The 20,124-nt window shown below is 32.1% G+C and overlaps 1 protein-coding gene and 1 long non-coding RNA gene across 2 annotated transcripts; both read left to right on the plus strand.

Moving 5' to 3' along the window:
• The first annotated feature begins 2,361 nt into the window (after positions 1-2,361).
• LOC135148250 (uncharacterized) lies at positions 2,362-6,383 on the plus strand. The gene is made up of 2 exons (XR_010286198.1): positions 2,362-3,171; positions 4,960-6,383. It is a non-coding gene; the product is annotated as an uncharacterized LOC135148250 (long non-coding RNA).
• An 8,988-nt stretch (positions 6,384-15,371) lies between these two features.
• On the plus strand, positions 15,372-16,591 carry LOC108199012 (ethylene-responsive transcription factor ERF017). The gene has a single exon (XM_017366778.2). It carries the CDS (start codon positions 15,666-15,668, stop codon positions 16,254-16,256), a length of 591 nt encoding a protein of 196 aa, XP_017222267.1. The 5' UTR covers positions 15,372-15,665; the 3' UTR covers positions 16,257-16,591.
• The last annotated feature ends 3,533 nt before the right edge of the window (positions 16,592-20,124 follow it).

Consider the following 20,124-nt stretch of genomic DNA (forward strand, 5'->3'; position numbering starts at 1 on the left):
TCTTTTATTAAATGTTTTCAAGTTGAAAATTCTTTTGGATTTTCATTATCTTAAAATAAAAATACAGGTTTCCAAAAGTGTTTAAAAATGGTTTTTGTGTGGTGACGTCAGAATCCAGACCCCCGGGTTCTCGGACTGTCACAGTTGGTATCAGAGCAACAGGTTATAAGTATTTGAAATTAGAATATAGATCATAGTTATAGGTTCTCTAGAGAAGAATGTTGGGTGACCTCGTATAGAGGTATGGTGAGACTATTTAGAGATAGTCTAGAGATGTGATGGAGGTATAGAATCTGGTTAGACGATCAAATTGAGTGTATAGGTTTAGAAAGATTTTGATTCTTGAGTTTAGACATATGATTTCTAGTATGTTGATTAATTGAGATGGTGAATTGTGGAAAAGGTCAGTATTAGACCTATATGGAAGAGTTTGATAGTGAATGATTGAGTTGAGAATGGTGAAAATGCAGAGTTCAGAGTATTCTGACTATACTGCATATTTGAAATTGGATTATTGTATTGATTTGAGGATGATAGAAATGCATGGTTCATAGTATGTTGACCATGTTGGATATTTGAAAGGTGTATATTGTTTTGAAGTGAAGATATGAAGAGTAAGTGTAGAATATGAGTTGTATTGGATTAGAAGGAGAGATTGGTAGATAGAGGTTGATAGATGAGAAATGAATGATAGAGAGTACGTGGAATTGAGTCCAGTTATTAGAGATGATGTCTACGAGTAAGTTAGAACGTTAGTCCTCGACGACAACGCTTCGAGCTAATCGGGATTTCAAATGGCATCAAGGTGGGCCCATAACCCACAGGTTGATGATCCAGACAATCGAAGATACGTTACATGTTTGTGCTATAGAATTCAAAGGCAACCAAATGAAATATGAGAACGTGAACTGCTTGGGCCAGACTTATTACGAACTATAACGTCTACGATGACATCTTACGAGGCTATTATGAGTCAAATCGATTGATTATCAAGAACGTTGAAAAGAAGACATATATCGTACCATGATTTATTGAAGTAGAGTCGGAATCTGAGAAGACCTTGGCAATACCTCTCTTCAACTAAAGATTCTTTTGATTGTTTTCTCATCAGTGAGATATTATCATGATATTTTTTTTTACAAAAGTTTTGATAAATGAGATCTTCAGTTTCTCAAATTCCAAGATGACATTGATATTGATTATTGGTATGAAATGGAAAGCAAAAATGTGTGATAAAGGTTTGTTGTGAAGAGATAGTGATGTTCCTTGATATTGGTTGACATTTCTTGACATTCCTTGATACCCTTTCATCTACCTTGATATCCCTTGATGTTCTTTGATATCCTCGGGATTCTTTGATATTCTTTGATATTCCTTAACATTTCTTCAATTTGATTGGGATGAACAACCCTATTTATAGGGGACACAAGGTATACCTGTCTGCGTGATAGGAGTTGGATGGGACGCCATCACTTGTGTGTGTTGTGATTACAAGAAGGTTAACAACCTTTAGTAGTGTCTAATATGGACACGCAACATTAAGTTCATTTGATCTTATTGATCTCCCAGTCACTCTTGTATTCCAATGTGACCTATTTTGAAAATATCTTGTTCCTCCGAAATTTCCAAAAGATTGATTCTTGGGAAATGAAGTTTGCAATTGTAAAAGTTTTGATTCTCCTATTTCTTTAACTGTAAAGGTATGCCAAGGTTGATTAAGGGCGGATGAGCATGTGATATTATGAAGTGTGTACAATGATTTTACAAATGATACGTTTTAGTTCTCATCGCGGATTCTGAGGACAGAATCCTTATAAGGGGGGTAGAATGTAATATCCCATATTATTAAATTTAGATTTGATTATTATAAATCTATTTGTCTAAATATAATTGTTGGCTTTAATGGAATAGTGATCTGATTATGTGAATAGTGTGTATGTGATTATATTTGTTATGTGGATCAATATGGATTGTACTGATTATGCGTCCTCCTTCTTTCTCGGATTCCGAGGACGGAATCCCTATAAGGAGGGTAGATTGTAATAACCCGGATTTTTAAAAAAATATTTTTATTAGTATTAAAAGTGATTTTCTTTAAAGAAGGAATAAGATTTAATATTTTATTCCAGTTTAATGAGTTTTCAAAGGTTTATATTTAAACCCGGGTTATTGTGTTATTGATAAATAATTGTATTTGCAAAATGGATTTTCATATATTATTTTGAAAATTCTGTAGGAATATTATGTGAAAATATGTGTTATGTGATTAAGTGGTATTGGTGAATTTGTTTGTTAATTAATTATGGTTAATTATTAATATTATATGATTAATATATGAATTTTTGTGAATTTTGTGTTATCTAGTTTATTGAGCTGAATACTCGTATGTGTTCGTATTTGAGAGATTTCAATTTCTATATGCTCAGGAGAAAATATAGTTTATTTGGATATTTTCATATCGATTTATGGAATATTAGATGATTTTATAATCGATTTACGGATTTAATTGCGTATATTTATATTTAATTATTGATTATTTGAATTCCGTAAAACCGTTCACTCGTAACGAGGTAGCAAATTTTCTTCCCGGAAGTTTCGACAAAACTCACCTTTAGCCTAATTTGAATATTCCGGACATTTTTCGTGTTTTGACTTTTTCGATCCGGAGTACGGTTTTCCCTGGAGTCGGTCCGGCGGAGTTTTTCGGGTACTAAAATTGTCGATAATTATCCAGTTTGTCTCGATAAACGTGAACCGAGATATTTTCGTCATCCTTATCATGTAATAATTGCAGTGGGACCCGCAGACCAATAATTGAGTTAAAAAGCCCCGTTTTGATGATTATCTCGAAAACCAGTACCGATTGGACCCCGCTTTCTTAATATAAAGCTATTAAATACGTATTTTCATGCCATAAACGATCCAAAGGGGTACCAATTATTTGTAAATATAAATATACCTTCCTAGAGCTTATTTTCACCCGTAAAATCATTTCACCAGTTTCTCTGCACGATAATCGAGAGAAACCGAGCGGTGTTCTTCGTGTTCTTCATATTCAAACGAAGATTTGAAGGCGTTATTGGAGTTAGAATCAAGCGTGCGAATAGTCAAATCGAAGATATCGAAGAGTAGAATCTATATCTGCAATCAAAAACAATCTGAGATTCACAGGTAGGGAGTAATTGAAGTTTTAAATTTCGAATTAATATGATTTAAATAGTGGATTTTTGCAAACGTGTTTGTTTGATTGATTTGATGATTGTATGATGTAGAGCATGTTTTTCTCGTCGTTTTGGTATATTATATGTTGATTTTTGAGTTCCATAACATCTAGAAAAGTGGGTTTGATTATTTAGTTGTGTTCTTGAATGTTCTTGACGGATTATGAATGTTTTCAATTGAAAATTGGGCGTTTCTTCCTTACTGATTCTGGGTAGAAATTGAAGCTACTGGAATGTTCAGGAGGATGAGAGGATGGTGTACGGGTGATCAGATGTTGTGTGGGGTGCCGGGAAGTCGGTCGTCGGAGTTTCGAAAGAAACTCGCCTCCGGCGAGTTTAATTCTGAAAATCCGGCGAACTCCCACGGTTTTTGGCATGTTTGTTGATTCGAGCAGGTTTGTGGTGACTAGTAGAGGTAATCTGGAGGTTACGGGATGCCGGGGTGGTCCGGAACAAAGATTCCGGCGAATCAGGGGGGATGGCGGCGGCAAATTGCCGTTTAGCCCCCAGATTTATGAAGATGATGAAGTTATGGTATCAAAGTTTCAAAATTTACAAAATACCCCCTGTAACTTTGAAAAGTTACACTTTACACCCTTGCCAGAAAGTTTTAAAAACTTACAAAATAAACCTTTTGATTTAATTTTCTAAAATTGTTTTATTTAATTATTTTAAATTCCAAAAATAGTTTTTAATTATTTCTTTATTCAAAAATAAATCTAAATTAGTTTGTTAATTAATTTTAATTAGTAATTAATTATTTTAATTAGTCAATTAATTTAAATATTAATTGATTAATTATTTTAATTAATTATTAATTGATTTTAATTGATTAATTAATTGGATTTAATTAATCCTTTTTGATTTAAAAATTCCGAAAAATAGTTTCGAGCTTTAAAATATTTTTCCAAATTATTTTCAAGGCTCGATAATTGTTTATGAGTGATTTCAAGTCCAATTTCAAGTATTTGGGACTTGATTATTTATCCGAAAAGTGATTCTTTTATCGATTTTCATTCCGAAAAATGTTTAAAAATTCCAGAAAATTCCCGAAAAATTATTTTAAACCCAAGATTTGATTTAATATCAATTGGGATGGGAGATCTTATATGAAATATGTTGTATGCTATCGGTTTGATGTGTTATGTGGCGATAGGAGAGTGAGAAAACTGTTTTGAGCATAACTTTTGATCCGTAAGTCGGAATCAAGTGAAACGAAAGAGAGACAGAAGCTTATAAAGTCTAGTTTGATATAACATAATGATATGATGGAGTCGAGAATGTGAATAATTGTTGTTAAATGTGCACAATGTGATTATATGTTATTTGATTTCTATTAATTGATGATTACGTGATATACATGTTTATTCATGATAGTATACATGTGTGATAAAAGAATTGGACGACGTAGTGTCGTGAGTTGATTGATATTGGATAAGAAGATATGGATTATAATGATTGGAATTGGTTGATTGGTTATTGATTGAGAATAGGATAACATGTGGATAGTCTAATAAATAGACGAGACGATGTCGGATTATCGATAGAATTTATATGATAATTGATCTGTGATAGGTTATGTGGAATATGACTTGACTATATGGTAGAGTCAAAGCATGATTACGTGTTAAGTGATATGTGCTAGGTTTAAAGGGGTATATAAGTGGGTATCGGTATACGTGATATGTATATGCGATATATTGTTTAGTGACTATAGTATTATCTTATTCTCGTAAAGGATTTGGACGAGACGTGTACGCTCGAAGACATCAGGAAGTCGAAATGGTATTGCAAAGCGAATAAGGGATGAATCGAGTAAGCAAAGCGAAGTGATGAATAGAGTATAGCTAGAGATGGTCTAGAGATTATGAGATGCATAGATGGTGAAAGTGGAAAGATGAGAATGAGCTGTGAGATGGGAGTCAGATTTAAGGCAAGTATCCTATACCCTTCTTTTGGATATCTTGCGATTATTCTGATCCATTCTTTTCGTATGTGTTGCAAATATTCGTTCCTCTCTTTTTCATATTTGGCAAGTGCAAATATTTTTATCCATCCTTTTCTAATCCTCAAAAATTCAGATAATTCCAGTTTTACAAAGTAATTCGAAGTTCAGATTGTCATTGAAGCATGTGTTGCTCAGTGATGATTAGAACCTAGAATGACTTGGGATCTTCTTGATTATTCAACCCGCCATTGTCATGCTGGTTTAGCAGGCTAAATTCAGTTGCTTAGCCGATAATGGAGGATACTGAATAGTTAAGGATTTCCTGGATTATGATTTATGGAAGGATGGACTCTGGTTTATGAAAAGTTGATTATCAAATGTTTGATTGGGAATTATTTTATCATGGATATTGATTGTGGTTATGTTCTGTTGCTATACGTTGACCTGTTATTGAATTATAGAATTGGATTATTGTTTTTATACAAACCTGTGGACCAGATTCGTGGTCATGTTAGGCCAATGAGTGCCTTGGATCCAGTGATAGAGCATGGCGGGGCCTGCTCGGGGTTAGTGCGGAACTGATCAGCTGCCTAACCTTGGTTTTAATTAAAATGTGATAGTCCAATTCAATAATTCTTTGGAAAGATTGAATTCCTCAGTTTAAATGATGCAAGGTATTGTAAATCATTCTATGCAATACCATGAACTCATGAACTCAGGTTGAACCCTCTTATATCTTGAACTCGTGAACTTCTGTTATATCATTTCAGAATTATTATTGTTTATTATTACTTGCTGAGCATTGTTGCTCACCCTTGCTATTCCTTTCTAACCATTTCAGAAAGGCTAAAAGATGAGATGATTGATTGAGATTGTGGATAAGGCTAATGCTAGGCGAGGAGACAGAATTGAGGATCCAGTGGTCGAGGAGTGTTCAGGAAAGTTGATGAGGGTGGTGCAAGCTAGAGCTGTGCTATAGGGATTCAAGTGAAAGTCATAGCTGGAATAGTTAACAGTGATTCTTCTTATCGAAGATGATCTGACTTGGTAAGAAAAGTTGTGTAATATTAGTGGTGGATTCTAATTTCAATACTGTAACCTGGAAGCGATCCTGTTGTTTTTGGGGGTTAAATGTTCTCTTAAAATTTTCTTATTATGGTTTTCAAGTTTGAAATTCAGGTTTTAAAATCATTTGATTTACGTTCTCATTCAAATCTTTTATTAAATGTTTTCAAGTTGAAAATTCTTTTGGATTTTCATTATCTTAAAATAAAAATACAGGTTTCCAAAAGTGTTTAAAAATGGTTTTTGTGTGGTGACGTCAGAATCCAGACCCCCGGGTTCTCGGACTGTCACAGAAATGATAATTATGAAAAATAAAATAGTAATTATCCTATTTATAATCACGAATAACTGACCCCCATTTGGATCATATCGGATATAAAATACACTTCTTAATCATTAAGTATTAATAAAACTGATCCATTCGGGACCGACTTTAAAGATAAATATTAAATACACACATTACGAGAAACTTATGGGGCTCCGAGCTTTGTCTGGCACGAAGTACGAAAATATAATGCTCGAGTCAAAATAATCTGAGGTGTTAAAATTATCCGGTGTACACAATTATTGATACGATAATTAATAATAAAATATTCATAGATCGTTCCGAAATTCTGTCACGTAAATCCGTACACCAGATGAGAGAGGTTAAAACACGAAAGTTGTTCGGAATGTCTCGAATAACAAACCGGCGAAATTTTCCCGGAAGCCCCCCGGGGTTTAATTATCGAGTAAACGGGTTTAAAATCAATTTAATAATAATATTTTATAATATACTTAATTAAATCCTTAAATCAAATATCAAATCATATAATAATCCATAATTTGCCAAGTGAGTGCCTAAATTTTCCATATTTTGATCTGATCATATAAAAATTATAATCTCACAAGTCATAACATACATAGGCAATCATTTAACAAGTCACTTAACATATAATTCACAATTAATTCACATAATATTCACAAAATATTCACATACTGATATAAATAAGTACACGTCGAATTCCCGGATATTACAACTTTGAAGAAAATTTTTTGTTTCAAATTACTTGTCCACTTCAACTTTCAATGCAAAATCATATTTCCAAAGTCAATTCTACTCCACATATCTCTTATTTATATTTCCTAGATCAATCTCACTCCACATATTTTGATCATTTAATGCAATTAATTTTTGAACAACAACTTTTCTTAAACTATGTGATTTTTTTAAAGTGGACATCTAATTTGAAACGGAGGGAGTACACTCTCTCTCTCACTCTCTCTCTCTCACACACACACACACACACACAAGTTATCAAATACAAATATAACTCTTAAATACAAACTAAAAACCAGTTTCACAATCACTATTTATAACTATGAGAATCAGTAATTTATACTGCATTAATCATTGTTTTACACAGTATATAAACAATAATTTTTGTTATTCAAAATTGAGAAATTCTACTAACCTAAACTATTGGTGATCGATTATAGATGATCAATTTCAGTCGTAAGAAGGTTCTTGATGGTAAGAGGCCGTAAGAGATGGTGCATGAAGGTGGTAAGTAGTCGCTAGTTTTGATAAGTTATGATGAAAAGTGTATGTGACTATTGGTGACAGTAGGCGATGGTGTCAAGTCATAGAAACGGCTGGTAATGGTGGTAAGAGGTTCATTCTTACAATTGGGGTGAAAATGATGGTCATATACGTTGCATATAAAATAGTGATTTGTGATGGATAAAATAGTGAATCATGCTGCTAAAAATAGTAATTAAAAATTGAGTATTTAGTTTGTAGGCTAATTTGATTTATATTAGAGTAGGACCCCACACACACGCACACGCGCGCTCACACACGTGAAAAGTATTACATAGCCAACTGTAATATATTTGTCCAACAAGAGATTTTATATATTTACAATTATCAATAAAATATATTCTATAACAAGTTAAAGAGTTAAGTTCTATGGAGACCACTTTTTTTGGAGACCATGGAGACTACTTATGTTCTGCAAGTAAAATATTGCAAAACTCATAATTTTGCAAAACAGGTTGTACAAAGATCCTTATATCATTTAAAATCTTGAATATCATGTATGTTTTGCATGTAGAATATTACAAAATGTTTTGTCCTGCGGAATATGTTTAGTTTGCAGAACATTTGTTCAATTTGCAGAATATACACATTCTACTTATTAAACATAGATGTTCTTCAATAATTTTGATGAATTCGTGATCTTTAGTATATACTTCACACAATAATGTGTTTTGATTTGAAAAATTATGAGTTTTGCAATGTTTTTATGTAATATTTTACTTGCAGAACATAATGGTCTCCACGGTCTCCAAAAAAAGTGGCCTCCATATAACTTTTCTCACAAGTTAAATTGTTAGTAATAATATATTATTTTTGAAATATATTTGTAAACTCAAGATTTTATGTAATTAGTATTATATTTTTTTTTAGATTTACCATCATTTTTACATTAATTAAATTTATATGTTTATATATATATGTGTAGGATTTTCTTGTATATTGATTTATGTTTTGTTTGGTTTGTTTTTTTCTCAAGATACTTTGGAAGCGAGCTGTTACGTGACTTCCTCTATGGGTATTCTTTTCTCATTCATTTAAGTTTTATTGGCTAAACGTCCGGAGTTATGCTTACATGACTTTCGGTTAGATGATAAACTTTCTTGAAAGAAAGGATCCCGATTGCGGTTTATTGTATTTCGATACAATTCATCTACGAGTATGCAGATCTTACAAAAAAAAATGATCGACTAAAATGTACTTCCGTCTCATTTTAAGTGCTTTTTTGAGAGATACACACAAACCAATTTTTACATGTATTGAGATGTTTATATGAATACTTTTACATAGCTGCCCCTGATAAAGTAAAACTAAACTACTATTTGTATTGCATACAAAATATAAGTTGAATTAATGAGGAGCAAAAGAATTAAACTACGAATCATGAAATTTTTTAAAAGAATAAATTTATTTATAAAAATGACCATACTGATTGGTTATGATCATATAGAATATGTTGAATGTATAAGTTGATTTGTTTTCTTAAAATTATAAAGAATTGTTGTGGAGAGAGTGGAGAGCGTAGATAGAATGGTAAGGTAGCTTTATGCATCGTGTGTATATTTTTGCTAGAGGAAAGTTCTGTGGAGACCGCTATTTCACCGGAGACCTCGGAGACCACGTATGTTCTGCAATCAAAACACTATAAACTACATTATTTTGTAAAATATGTTCTACAAATATCATGTATTCATTAAAATTATTGAAGATCGTCTATGTTTAATAAGTAGATAACATATGTTCTGCAAGTTGAACAAATGTTCTGCAAACTAAACATATTTCATAGAACAAAACATTTTGTAATGTTACACATGTAAAACTTATATAATATTCAAGATTTTAATTGAAATAATGATTTCGTAGAATATGATTTGTAAAACTATACGTTTTGCAATGTTTTTATGAAGTATTTTAATTGCAGAACATATGTGGTCTCCAGGTCTTCAGAAAAAATGTGGTCTCCGTTGAACTTAACTCATTTTTGCTATTTTTATATTTTATATAATGCAATGGACATGGGCTTTTTAAGATTTTTGGGCCGGGCTTCTAAATTTTGTGGACTACGCTGCTAGTTTTTACTCCTTCCCGGTCAACAGTATAAATTGGGGGACGAAGACGTGGCACGGACTTTAATGCTTCAATATAATATAGTTTTATAAATTATTTTTAAAATTTTCTTTTATTATATAAAAGTATAACATTTATACTTTTATAAAAAAAAAGATAATTTAAAAATAAATTGTAAAACTATGTTTTATAAGAGTCTTAAAAAGCGTGTCGGACAATGAAAAAGAAACGTATACAATTGATTGGGACAGAGGAAGTAGTTTTTATTCTAATTTGATTTTTATTAGAGTAGTACTCTCTGTATATATACTGTATATATATAGATGGATAAATAAATGTAAAAAATATAAAAACATTGCTTAATCTATGGGAAGTAATTAGTAGATTTGTTCATATAAGGTCAAATTTTAATCAATCAATTGGTAGAAAATGTAATGAGACGAGAAATCAAAACGTGACGGAACAGAAGAGCAAAAAAAAAAAAACACATGCATACATAAATGATTAGGCAGATGATGTCAAAAAGTAAGACGGTTACAAATTTATTTTAAGATGTCACATATTCAGATACAGACAAAATCTCATCCGTCAATGCAGTGACGGACTAACGGAGGCATGAGCATCTAGGGCTGTTTAACGAACCGAGCTGTTCGCGAACAAGCTCGAGCTCGGCTCGTTAAGAGCTCGTTCGGCTCGGCTCGTTAAGTTAACGAGCTCGAGCTCGAACACAAAAAATTGTTCGTTAAGTAAACGAGCTCGAGCCGAGCTTTTAGTATGTTCGGCTCGAGCTCGGCTCGAGCTCGTTCGGCTCGAGTTCGGCTCGTTAAAGCTCGAAAAAATGTAATATTTTCGGGGTTTTTTTTATAATTTATATATGTTATTGGACTCAGAATTCAACATAATATATATATATTTTAGTGATGTAAACAAAATTTTAGGAAATAATAATTTTATTTGGTTTTTAACAGGCAAGTAGAAGTTTGACTAGTACCGCTAACTAGTATTTAATCCTAATTTAGTGTTTCAATATTTTAAAAAATATTTTTTACCGATCCAACTGTATGGATGTTGACATATATACATTTTAGTGATATAAACAAAGTTTCAAAAAAATTGAAATTATTAGGTTAGCTATTTTAAGAGTCAACTAGCGGTTTGTCCTTATTTTTTTTCTGGCTCGGCTCGACTCGACTCCACTCGGCTCGGCTCGTATTTGTTCGCGAACAAGCTCGTGTTCGGCTCGTTAGTTAACGAGCCGAGCTTGAACACAATTTTTGTTCGATTAAAAAACTCGGCTCGGCTCGGCTCGTCAGAAAAAAAATTAAAGCTCGGCTCGGTTCGGTCAAAACTCGGCTCGGCTCGGTTCGTGAACAGCTCTATGAGCATCTGACGAACAAAAGTTTCTAGAAACTTGAAACGCTTACTTCCCACGCTGTTAACAGAGAATAAAGCTTCCATGCATTCGTAAAAAAAAAATGGTTCCCTTAGATTGTTTGAATTTTGCTTGCTCAATAAATTTAAGGATCATAATTTTATTAAAGATTCTCAAATTTATGTGAATTTATACTTTTTGTAACTTAAATATACTACTCCGTGTTATGCATGGGTGTGTTTTAATCTGCTCCCTCGTTCATCGCCAATTCTTTAATTTTGTTTGGGGCACGAAAGTTAAAATATATGTATAAAATATTGGAAAAAAGAAAGAAAAGTGGGTGAAGTGTTGAGACCCATATGACTATTTTTGATAAATTTCGAAATGTAAAGAATTGGATTGTACATGTCAAAAAAGAAACCATAAATAAATTGTTGGGACATAGAGAGTATTATTTTATCACATATCTTTTATTAAAATTAATTTTTAAATAATTAATAAATGTGTTTGGGTTAATATATTTTTATTGGGTGTGTTAAATAATTTATTTTAACATGTTGAAGAAATTAATTAAATATTGGGGGAAAAAATGTAAATGTTTTCATTAGTATGGTTAAATATGTTACAATTATAATAAAAAATAAATTATTAGAATACGTTATAAATTAAAGAAACCCATAACATAAACCTAAATAATCTGTCAAAAACTAACTAAAAATTGGGCGGAGAGATATATTTTCACGAGAATCAATATATATATATATAAAGGAGGATGCATGGCGTCTCTAGAATTATTCGATTCAGTCTTGTAATTTTTCTTAAATTTTGGATAAAAAATATTATTATAATTAAAAAACATCAGGTTTAAGAATTCTAAAGGTAATATAATTCTTTTTTTTATCGGATTTTAGAATCTAGAAAAAGAATTAGAAAAGCAATACAATTCTTTTTGTTCCATCTCTGATCAATTCGCTCCACCTCGATAATATAATTTTTTTTTATCGGATTTTAGAATCTAGAAAAAGAATTAGAAATGCAATACAATTCTTTTTGTTTTATCTCTAATCAATTCGCTCCACCTCGATCCCTTATTTTTTGCTGAGTCGTGCTTCGTTTTAATTTCTCTTGATGTTTCGAGTTTTAATTAGTTGCTGAGTGATTCCGTTGGGTTTTGCCGAGTCAACCGAGTTTGTTGTAATAGGCTAATAGCACTGAGTTGAGTAGTTGGAACCTGCAGGTAGTCTGATTTTTGTTTCGTTGAATTTGCCGTGAGTCGATAGTTCTGTTGTTGCTTCTACGTCTTACAATTTCCATATATTCTCTCTGTTTTTTTATTATTTGACACTTTGACTTCTGACACACATTTTCAAGTCATTTGCCCAGGTAGTTAAAAATATTATTTTTTTAAATTTTTTTTTTTGAAAAAAAATATATAATCAAAATCTTAATTCACAAACCGGTTGCAAATTATTATGCAAACAAATATAATTTTTAATTTTTTTTACAAAGTTGCATATGGTTGCTAACAGATGCAGATATGGTTGCAACCATCTTATTTTTAAAAATATTTTCAAAAATATAATATTTTTCGAATTTGTTTTAAAAATTGATAGTAATTTCACAAAAATTCTTTTAAACTTGGTTATGTATAAAAAAAAAGCCCAAAATAAAATAGGGTATATAAAATAGGAATGATTTTATGATAATGTAAATGATTCTCGATTAGTATTGTGTTTGACGGGCACGGGAGGCGGCCCAAACTAATTTTTATCTAAATAATAATAATTTTTCTATCGGTATTATGTTTAACGGGAAAGTGGCTAAAATAAATTTTTATCTATGTTATAATATATTTTTTTTGTTAAATCGGGACCACGGTTCAAAATAATTTTTATCCAATTATAATCTTTAATTTTATCATAATTTTTATTAGTACTGTTTTTGACAGTAAGGCAACGCAAACTAATATTTAAATTATAATGTTTTGTTATTAGTATTGTGTTTGACAAGAGAGCGGCTCAAACTAATTTTGATCTAAATTATAATATTTAATATTATCATAAAAAAATATTAATTATGGATTAATATTGTCTTTGACGGGAGGGTGGTTCAAATTAATTTTATTATTAGTATTGTGTTTGACAGGATGACCCCTTAAACAAATTTTATTAGTGATATGTTTTAACGGGAAGATGACTCATAATAATTTATATGCTATTATAATATTAATTTGTATAAAAATTTATGTAAAATTTATAACGCCGCTGCGAAGCGCGGCTTTATTCACTAGTGTTTAAATGTATTATAATTATAATAAAAAAGACTCATCCTCACTGAAGGAGGTTCATACGTCACAAGCATGAATGGCTGCTTGTTTGAAACGAGAGAGCGGTATATTTAATTGGTCCCTCTATTTCAAATATATTTCTGGGGAAAATTCAAATTTATATAATGTATTTTAATATTGTGTATCTAAATAAGTGTTTAATATTTTTATTTGTATAAATAAGTTATCTAATGTTAGATAAAAGACATTTATGTCCTTTTTTCAGAAGTAAATATTTTGTTTTTAGAATATAAGATAAGATAAATGGGTCAATATAGTTAATCCCATTTCATGTAGGCTTCGAAGGAATTGGTGATCACAACAAGTCCAATCGGTTCAGGTTTCGTAAGATCGAAATTTGACCCTTATATTTAATTTCGGTTTGGATTCGGATCCGAGTTTTGAAAATGAATATCCAAATACGATCCGTCAGGTTTTATCGGATTTTGGTTCGGATTCGAGTTTAAATTAGATCTTATAATAATACTTAATTAAAAACACATAAATCTATATTATTGTAGTAACATGATAGCTAACACATTTTTAAATAATAAGAATACAAAATTATTAACTAACAAAGGGTTGATGCAATAATTGAGGTTTTGATTTTTCTAAATATAAGTCAAAATGCGACTAATTTTTGGTGTGTACGCGTATTTAACTAAAAAAACAGTACTCCCTCCGTTCGTTTTTATAAGTCACTTAGATTTTTTACACACAATTAGTCTTTTGACCACCTATTTAAAATTATTTTTTCTAATTTTTTTTTGAATTAAAATATGATACATATATTTTTATTATGAAAAAAAGAATTTTAAAAATATTAATTCTAGATATGTGGTCAAAACACCTAGATTTGTGTGTAAAAAGTCAAAGTGACTTATATATGGGAGCAGAAGAATTACTCTATATAGTTCAATATTAGCGTTTAATATATTAAATTTAATTATAAATAATCATTGAACTTACCAGTTATAACCATTATATTTAATTATGAGAGGGATCGGAGTACTCTATAGTTTAGTATTAGCGTTGAATATATTAAATTTAATTATCAATAATCATTGAACTTACCAGTTATAATCATTATATTCAGTTATTTGATGTATACAAGTCAGGTATTTTTGTGTACTTGATAGAACTTGAGCCATTATATATATATATATGTATATGTTATTAGATTTTGTCGAGTTTCGGCTTCGGATCGGATTTGGAACAGATTTCAGGTTTTTATCGGTATATTTAAAATTCAAATCCAGATCCAATCCATCTCGGATCTGAAAAAAATTCAAATAAAAAATCCAATCGTACTTAACACGAGTCTTAAAAAACATATCAAAAAATAACGTAAAAAATTGAGGAGACATAGGGAGGATTAGACAAGAAAATAAAACACAAACTAATACAGAGGTTATTATTTTAAAAGGTGTTGTGCAATATATTATTTCAAAAATAAACTAAAACATCTGTAAGATCCTTACTTTTGTTTAAAAATATATGTAAAATGGTGACTTGTAAAACTTTGTCCGGGAATAAAAACATGAAAGTATTTCAAATATCCATATCTTTAAATTTATTTTAAAAAAAACTGTTAAAATTACATATACGGTTAGAGATTAATTGAAAGCGAAAGCGATTGATCTTCAATATTTTTTAATATTAAATACTTTAACATCCTAAAATTGTTGGCTCTATGCAAATAAGAAAAACTAGAATATAAAATGTAAGAAGCTCTATTTACTTGTAAAAAAAATAGACATGAGTAATGCACAGTGCATCAGCACTCCTAAATATAGAAACGTTTCCATTCCGCGTACATCTACTTGGTCCTAGGAATCTCCCTTGTCCTAAGTCCGCCACATGTCTTTCCTCCCTCCACCTATTCATTATCCTTGCTGCAAATCATATGACCACCGTCTTCGCCTCTTCTTCTCACTCTCATGCCAAACACTAATCATGTCTATTCTCGTACTCAAACAAGTACCTATATATATGACTTCAAAGCCGCCACTCTCATCATCAATAACTAGAAACAAGAACTCCAAAAATCACACTAGCTAGCTAGGCAACTTTATAATTTTACGTCAATGGATATAAATGTGACACGTGAATCTAGTGGCCAAGCTGGTCATGACCAGCAGGTCAAGTACACCGGCGTGCGGCTGAGGAAGTGGGGAAAGTATGTTTCCGAAATTCGGCTGCCGAATAGCCGGGAGAGAATATGGCTCGGCTCCTATGATTCGGCTGTGGAGGCGGCTAGGGCCTTCGACGCGGCTCAGTTCTGTCTTCGGGGACCATCTGCCAAATTCAATTTTCCTGACAACCCGCCGGACATTCCAGGCGGGAGGTCACTCACTCCTGGTCAGATACAAGTCGAGGCTGCTCGGTTCGCGCATTCTGCACCCCCTCAGTGTTCTGCAAATAATCCTCAGGCTGAAGCACATCAGGCGGAAGCCCCGTCGAATACGGGTCAAGTAGGTGTGGAGAACTCATTGCTGGATGAGTTTCGGACCATGAGTTGGGAGACTGAAAGTGTATCTGAGTTCGGTTACTTCCAGGGTTTTGATGATTTTGAGAATGAGTTGCTTTTGTCGGGTCCTAATTATGGGATGGACGAGGTTGAAGAGACTGGTGATGACTCTTTTACCACACATGGCTCATTCCTCTGGAACTTCTAAACAATAATTCACAACATATTCTAAAGTGACCTGTCAACTATAATTCCAGAATTTTAGTTACGAAGGATATGCATAGATATATATGATACTGTCAAGTAGGAGTGCAGTAGTACCACTTATTATCGGCTGCTACACTATGCATGGACAACCTTTTCTCAACTATCACATTCACGTGTTATATATATTTATATTATATATGTGTGTGTGTGTCCATTATTTAGGTATATTAGGACAACGTTTTTTTCATGTCCTCTATCAATAGGTATTAATCTTGTTTTCTGAATAGGACGTTCATGTTATGGTTTCTATATGAACTATAACTTTTGCATTGCAAACCTGGTGATTGCATATTGCATGTATATATATATATATGTTTTTTCTTATAGTCAAATTTATTCAATAATTAGCCCATCACAGTCATGTTCATTGTCTGAAAGTTTTTACCCACCCTAAACATTCACAAATTTTCGTTATTAAATTAAACACCACATGAAAACATTAAAATAGTTCTGTATCAGAAAATTTTCCCCCCTTTTTGACATTCACAAATCTTTGTTATTAGATCAAACACCACATGAAAACATTAACATTAAAATAAAAGATGATATTTAAAATAGTCCAACAACTAGACTATGCATGCATGAGAGCTTCAATCACGACAGCTTACATTAATATTAAAATAAAAGACGATATTTAAAATAGTCAAAGAGCAAGACCTGGCATGCATGAGAGCTTTAATCATGATAGTTTTTATATCTAGAGCCGGCCAAAAGACGGACGTTCGAGCCATCATCTGCCGTTCCGGTTCAATGACGGGCCATGCTCTTTCAGCCTGGACATTGGAACCGGTCATGCTCACGGTGCCGAAAAACGATAATATGACTGGTATGTCGAGTCTTGGCGAGTTGGATAGATTAGGAGTTTATTTTTTTTATTTTAGTTTTATACATTAATCTAATAAAATATTGGTTTGTAAATTTTAACGACAAACTAATAATTTATAAACTATAATTAGTGATTACAGTTAGAATTTATTTGAATTTAAATCATTTCATTTTAGCGGACATTTTTGTAAATTAGAATTTATTGGAATTTAAATTATTTCATTATTCAAATGAATTATTCAAATGTTTTGGAAAAAAGAGGACGGTACCTAGTATAAATTTTATAAATCAGAGAGATTTTTACAAATAATGTGAGATGACTCCTCTCTAAAAATTAAATGGAACAAACTGTGTCAACATATTAAATAGAGAAAATACATAACAATATAATTCTACATTATTTATTTATAGTTGTTGCCATGTTTAAAAGAAGTATCCATTACCTTGTTGTTAGCAATATAAATGGTGAACGAGACTTGATTTCAAGGGACCAAAACTTTTGCTTTCCTTTGCACCCTTCATCCTCGGCTTTTATCAGCTGTGGAAAAGAATCGTTCACGCATCTGATAAAAAAACAAATCAAAGCTTAACTAAAGACAAACAAAGAAACTGAAGTGCAAAAAAGCATACACACTAAAAGTTTCTGAAAATGAAAAGCCAGGCCTTGAGAACAAATTGTCTGTAGAGCATAAGAAAATATGAAAACAGAGGTAACAAATGAATCAACAAATACTTTGAAAGGAGAAAACACCTGAAATAATAAAACATTCAACACCTTTATTTCATGATTTATATTGCTTCATTTGCATGGTATTGATACATAAAAGTAAACTTTCATTAAACCAAAGAAATCAATCTGAATTATCAAGAGATGCATGACATACAAAGATATGTTTTCTAATGCAATTATTCAATTATAACCTTTTTGCCAGCCAAATCCTACTCCACCAGTACCAACAAGCCTTATAAGGGAAGAAGCATTACAAAATCAGGAAGACATGAACTAAAACAGCAACCAGACCAGATAATGTGACTGCATTTCAACGCTGTGATTGAGCAGATTACCAAGAAGGAAATTTCTTGAAGAGAGGAACTCACAAAACATTCAGCCATATAAAGGAGACGTTAGCATTTCGGGAATTGCCATCATTCACCTCCGGGAATGCTGACACAGGGGGGAACAGCCATGCTTAACACATGAAGAATAAACCTTCCAGCGGATCATAATGATCAAATTCGTGGGTTTCTATCTTACTGGATGTACCTAAAATTAAAAATATTGGGAAACAAGTTATAACTGTAACTTGTATTTTGATCTAAGTTTTTGAACATTTGAAAAAGTGCTCAAGATAGCCAAGGTGGATGAAGTAGGGCTATAAGCTATTCGACATGATTAGGAGAAGAACTTGCGCAATATTATTAAAAGAATGGTAAAGCATAACTGCTTGATGACTTGATCCTCACCTTCCCACGGTTTATGCCTGGCATTCTTTTCGATACACTTCAACTGTGAACCATTATGTTTACAGTAAAACTCCTTAGCTATTATGTTTTTAATGCACCACACACATATGTTTGATAAAAATTCTAGCTATCTTTTCATGCAAAAACAACTATTTTGCCATATCAGACTCCAAAGCACGTGATCGAGTATCAGGCAAATAACTTGAACTCTGCACCAGTGGCGGAGGCAGAACACAATGCTCAAGGGGGCACTTTCTAATTTTTAACATTCTAGGGGCAATTTTTAACATTCCAGGGTCACAAGGAGTAATATTTTGTAGATTAATATTGTCAAATATGTGGATCTCATATAAAAACATATACACTTTTCTTAAACCTACGGGGGCATGGGCACCCAGAGGCCCCCATGTCCCTCCGCCTCTGCTCTGCACCATACAGTAGGACGAATGTGGCTCATCTCTTAATATTTTCTTTATAGAGATCAAAAAAAAGAATATTGTCTGTGTCAGATAAAAAACAGAGAGAGTATACATCATCAGAAAATAACACTGACCAGAGATTGCAAATTCCGATGTCAAACAGCGTATAAATATGGTGATCTTGATACAGATACCAGGGGCTCTATGACATGACGATTAATTAGAAATATCTCAATAAGCATATATGGAAATCAAATTACATTAGCTTTCAATTAACCACTTAGACAACTAGCGCAAAAGAAAATACCTCTAATCAGATTCTCGACTACCCAAGCTCCTAGCTGAGAAAACTTTGAAATGAACATGATTGCAAGTGCACACTTGCTATCTAACCTGGTGCGTGATGACGATGAGCAAAGCTTTTAAACCAAATACATGCAAAAGGAGACCTAAGTTGCGAACTCATTGAAGTGCTAAAAATGTATGGGACACATAAAAAAATACGTCCTACAAACTAATTCAGATATTTCAAATCACTAGTAGTCAGTCTGATATTAGACTATAGTTCTCATCCTAGCAGGCCACACTTAAACACCCAATAACGAGAAGTGAAAAAAGACTTAAGATCTTCTAATTCTCCAAAAACAAACAAAGCAAATGTACATGGTATTGTAGAGTCAGAATTGGTTACCCTACTTCTAAGAGGCAAAGACAACTTCTCAATAGAGTTACATAACGATAATATTAGATACAATATCAAACCGATAGAAGTTCTTTATAAGCAAAATATCGTGTTTGTGGGCTCGAAAAATGCTACTATCAATCTCTCCAGCATGAGCCTTAACATACAACCTTAAGTGCCTCTGACAAAACAGATTTGAAACAGGCAGACATAGCACATAATCACCTCCTGGCCCATCAATTCAGAAACACACTAACAGTGTAAAAAACACATAAATACAACATTTAAAATCAAAATATAAACAGTTGAAATACAACTCTGAATTAAAAAAAAAACAATTGGGTATACCCACTATTCCAGCTCAAAACCTAAAAAAATCACATAAAAGTCAAAGCTTTACTAAATTTTCACATTATACA

The sequence above is a fragment of the Daucus carota genome, chromosome 8 (assembly GCF_001625215.2).
Source record: "Daucus carota subsp. sativus chromosome 8, DH1 v3.0, whole genome shotgun sequence".
Lineage (NCBI taxonomy): Eukaryota > Viridiplantae > Streptophyta > Magnoliopsida > Apiales > Apiaceae > Daucus > Daucus carota.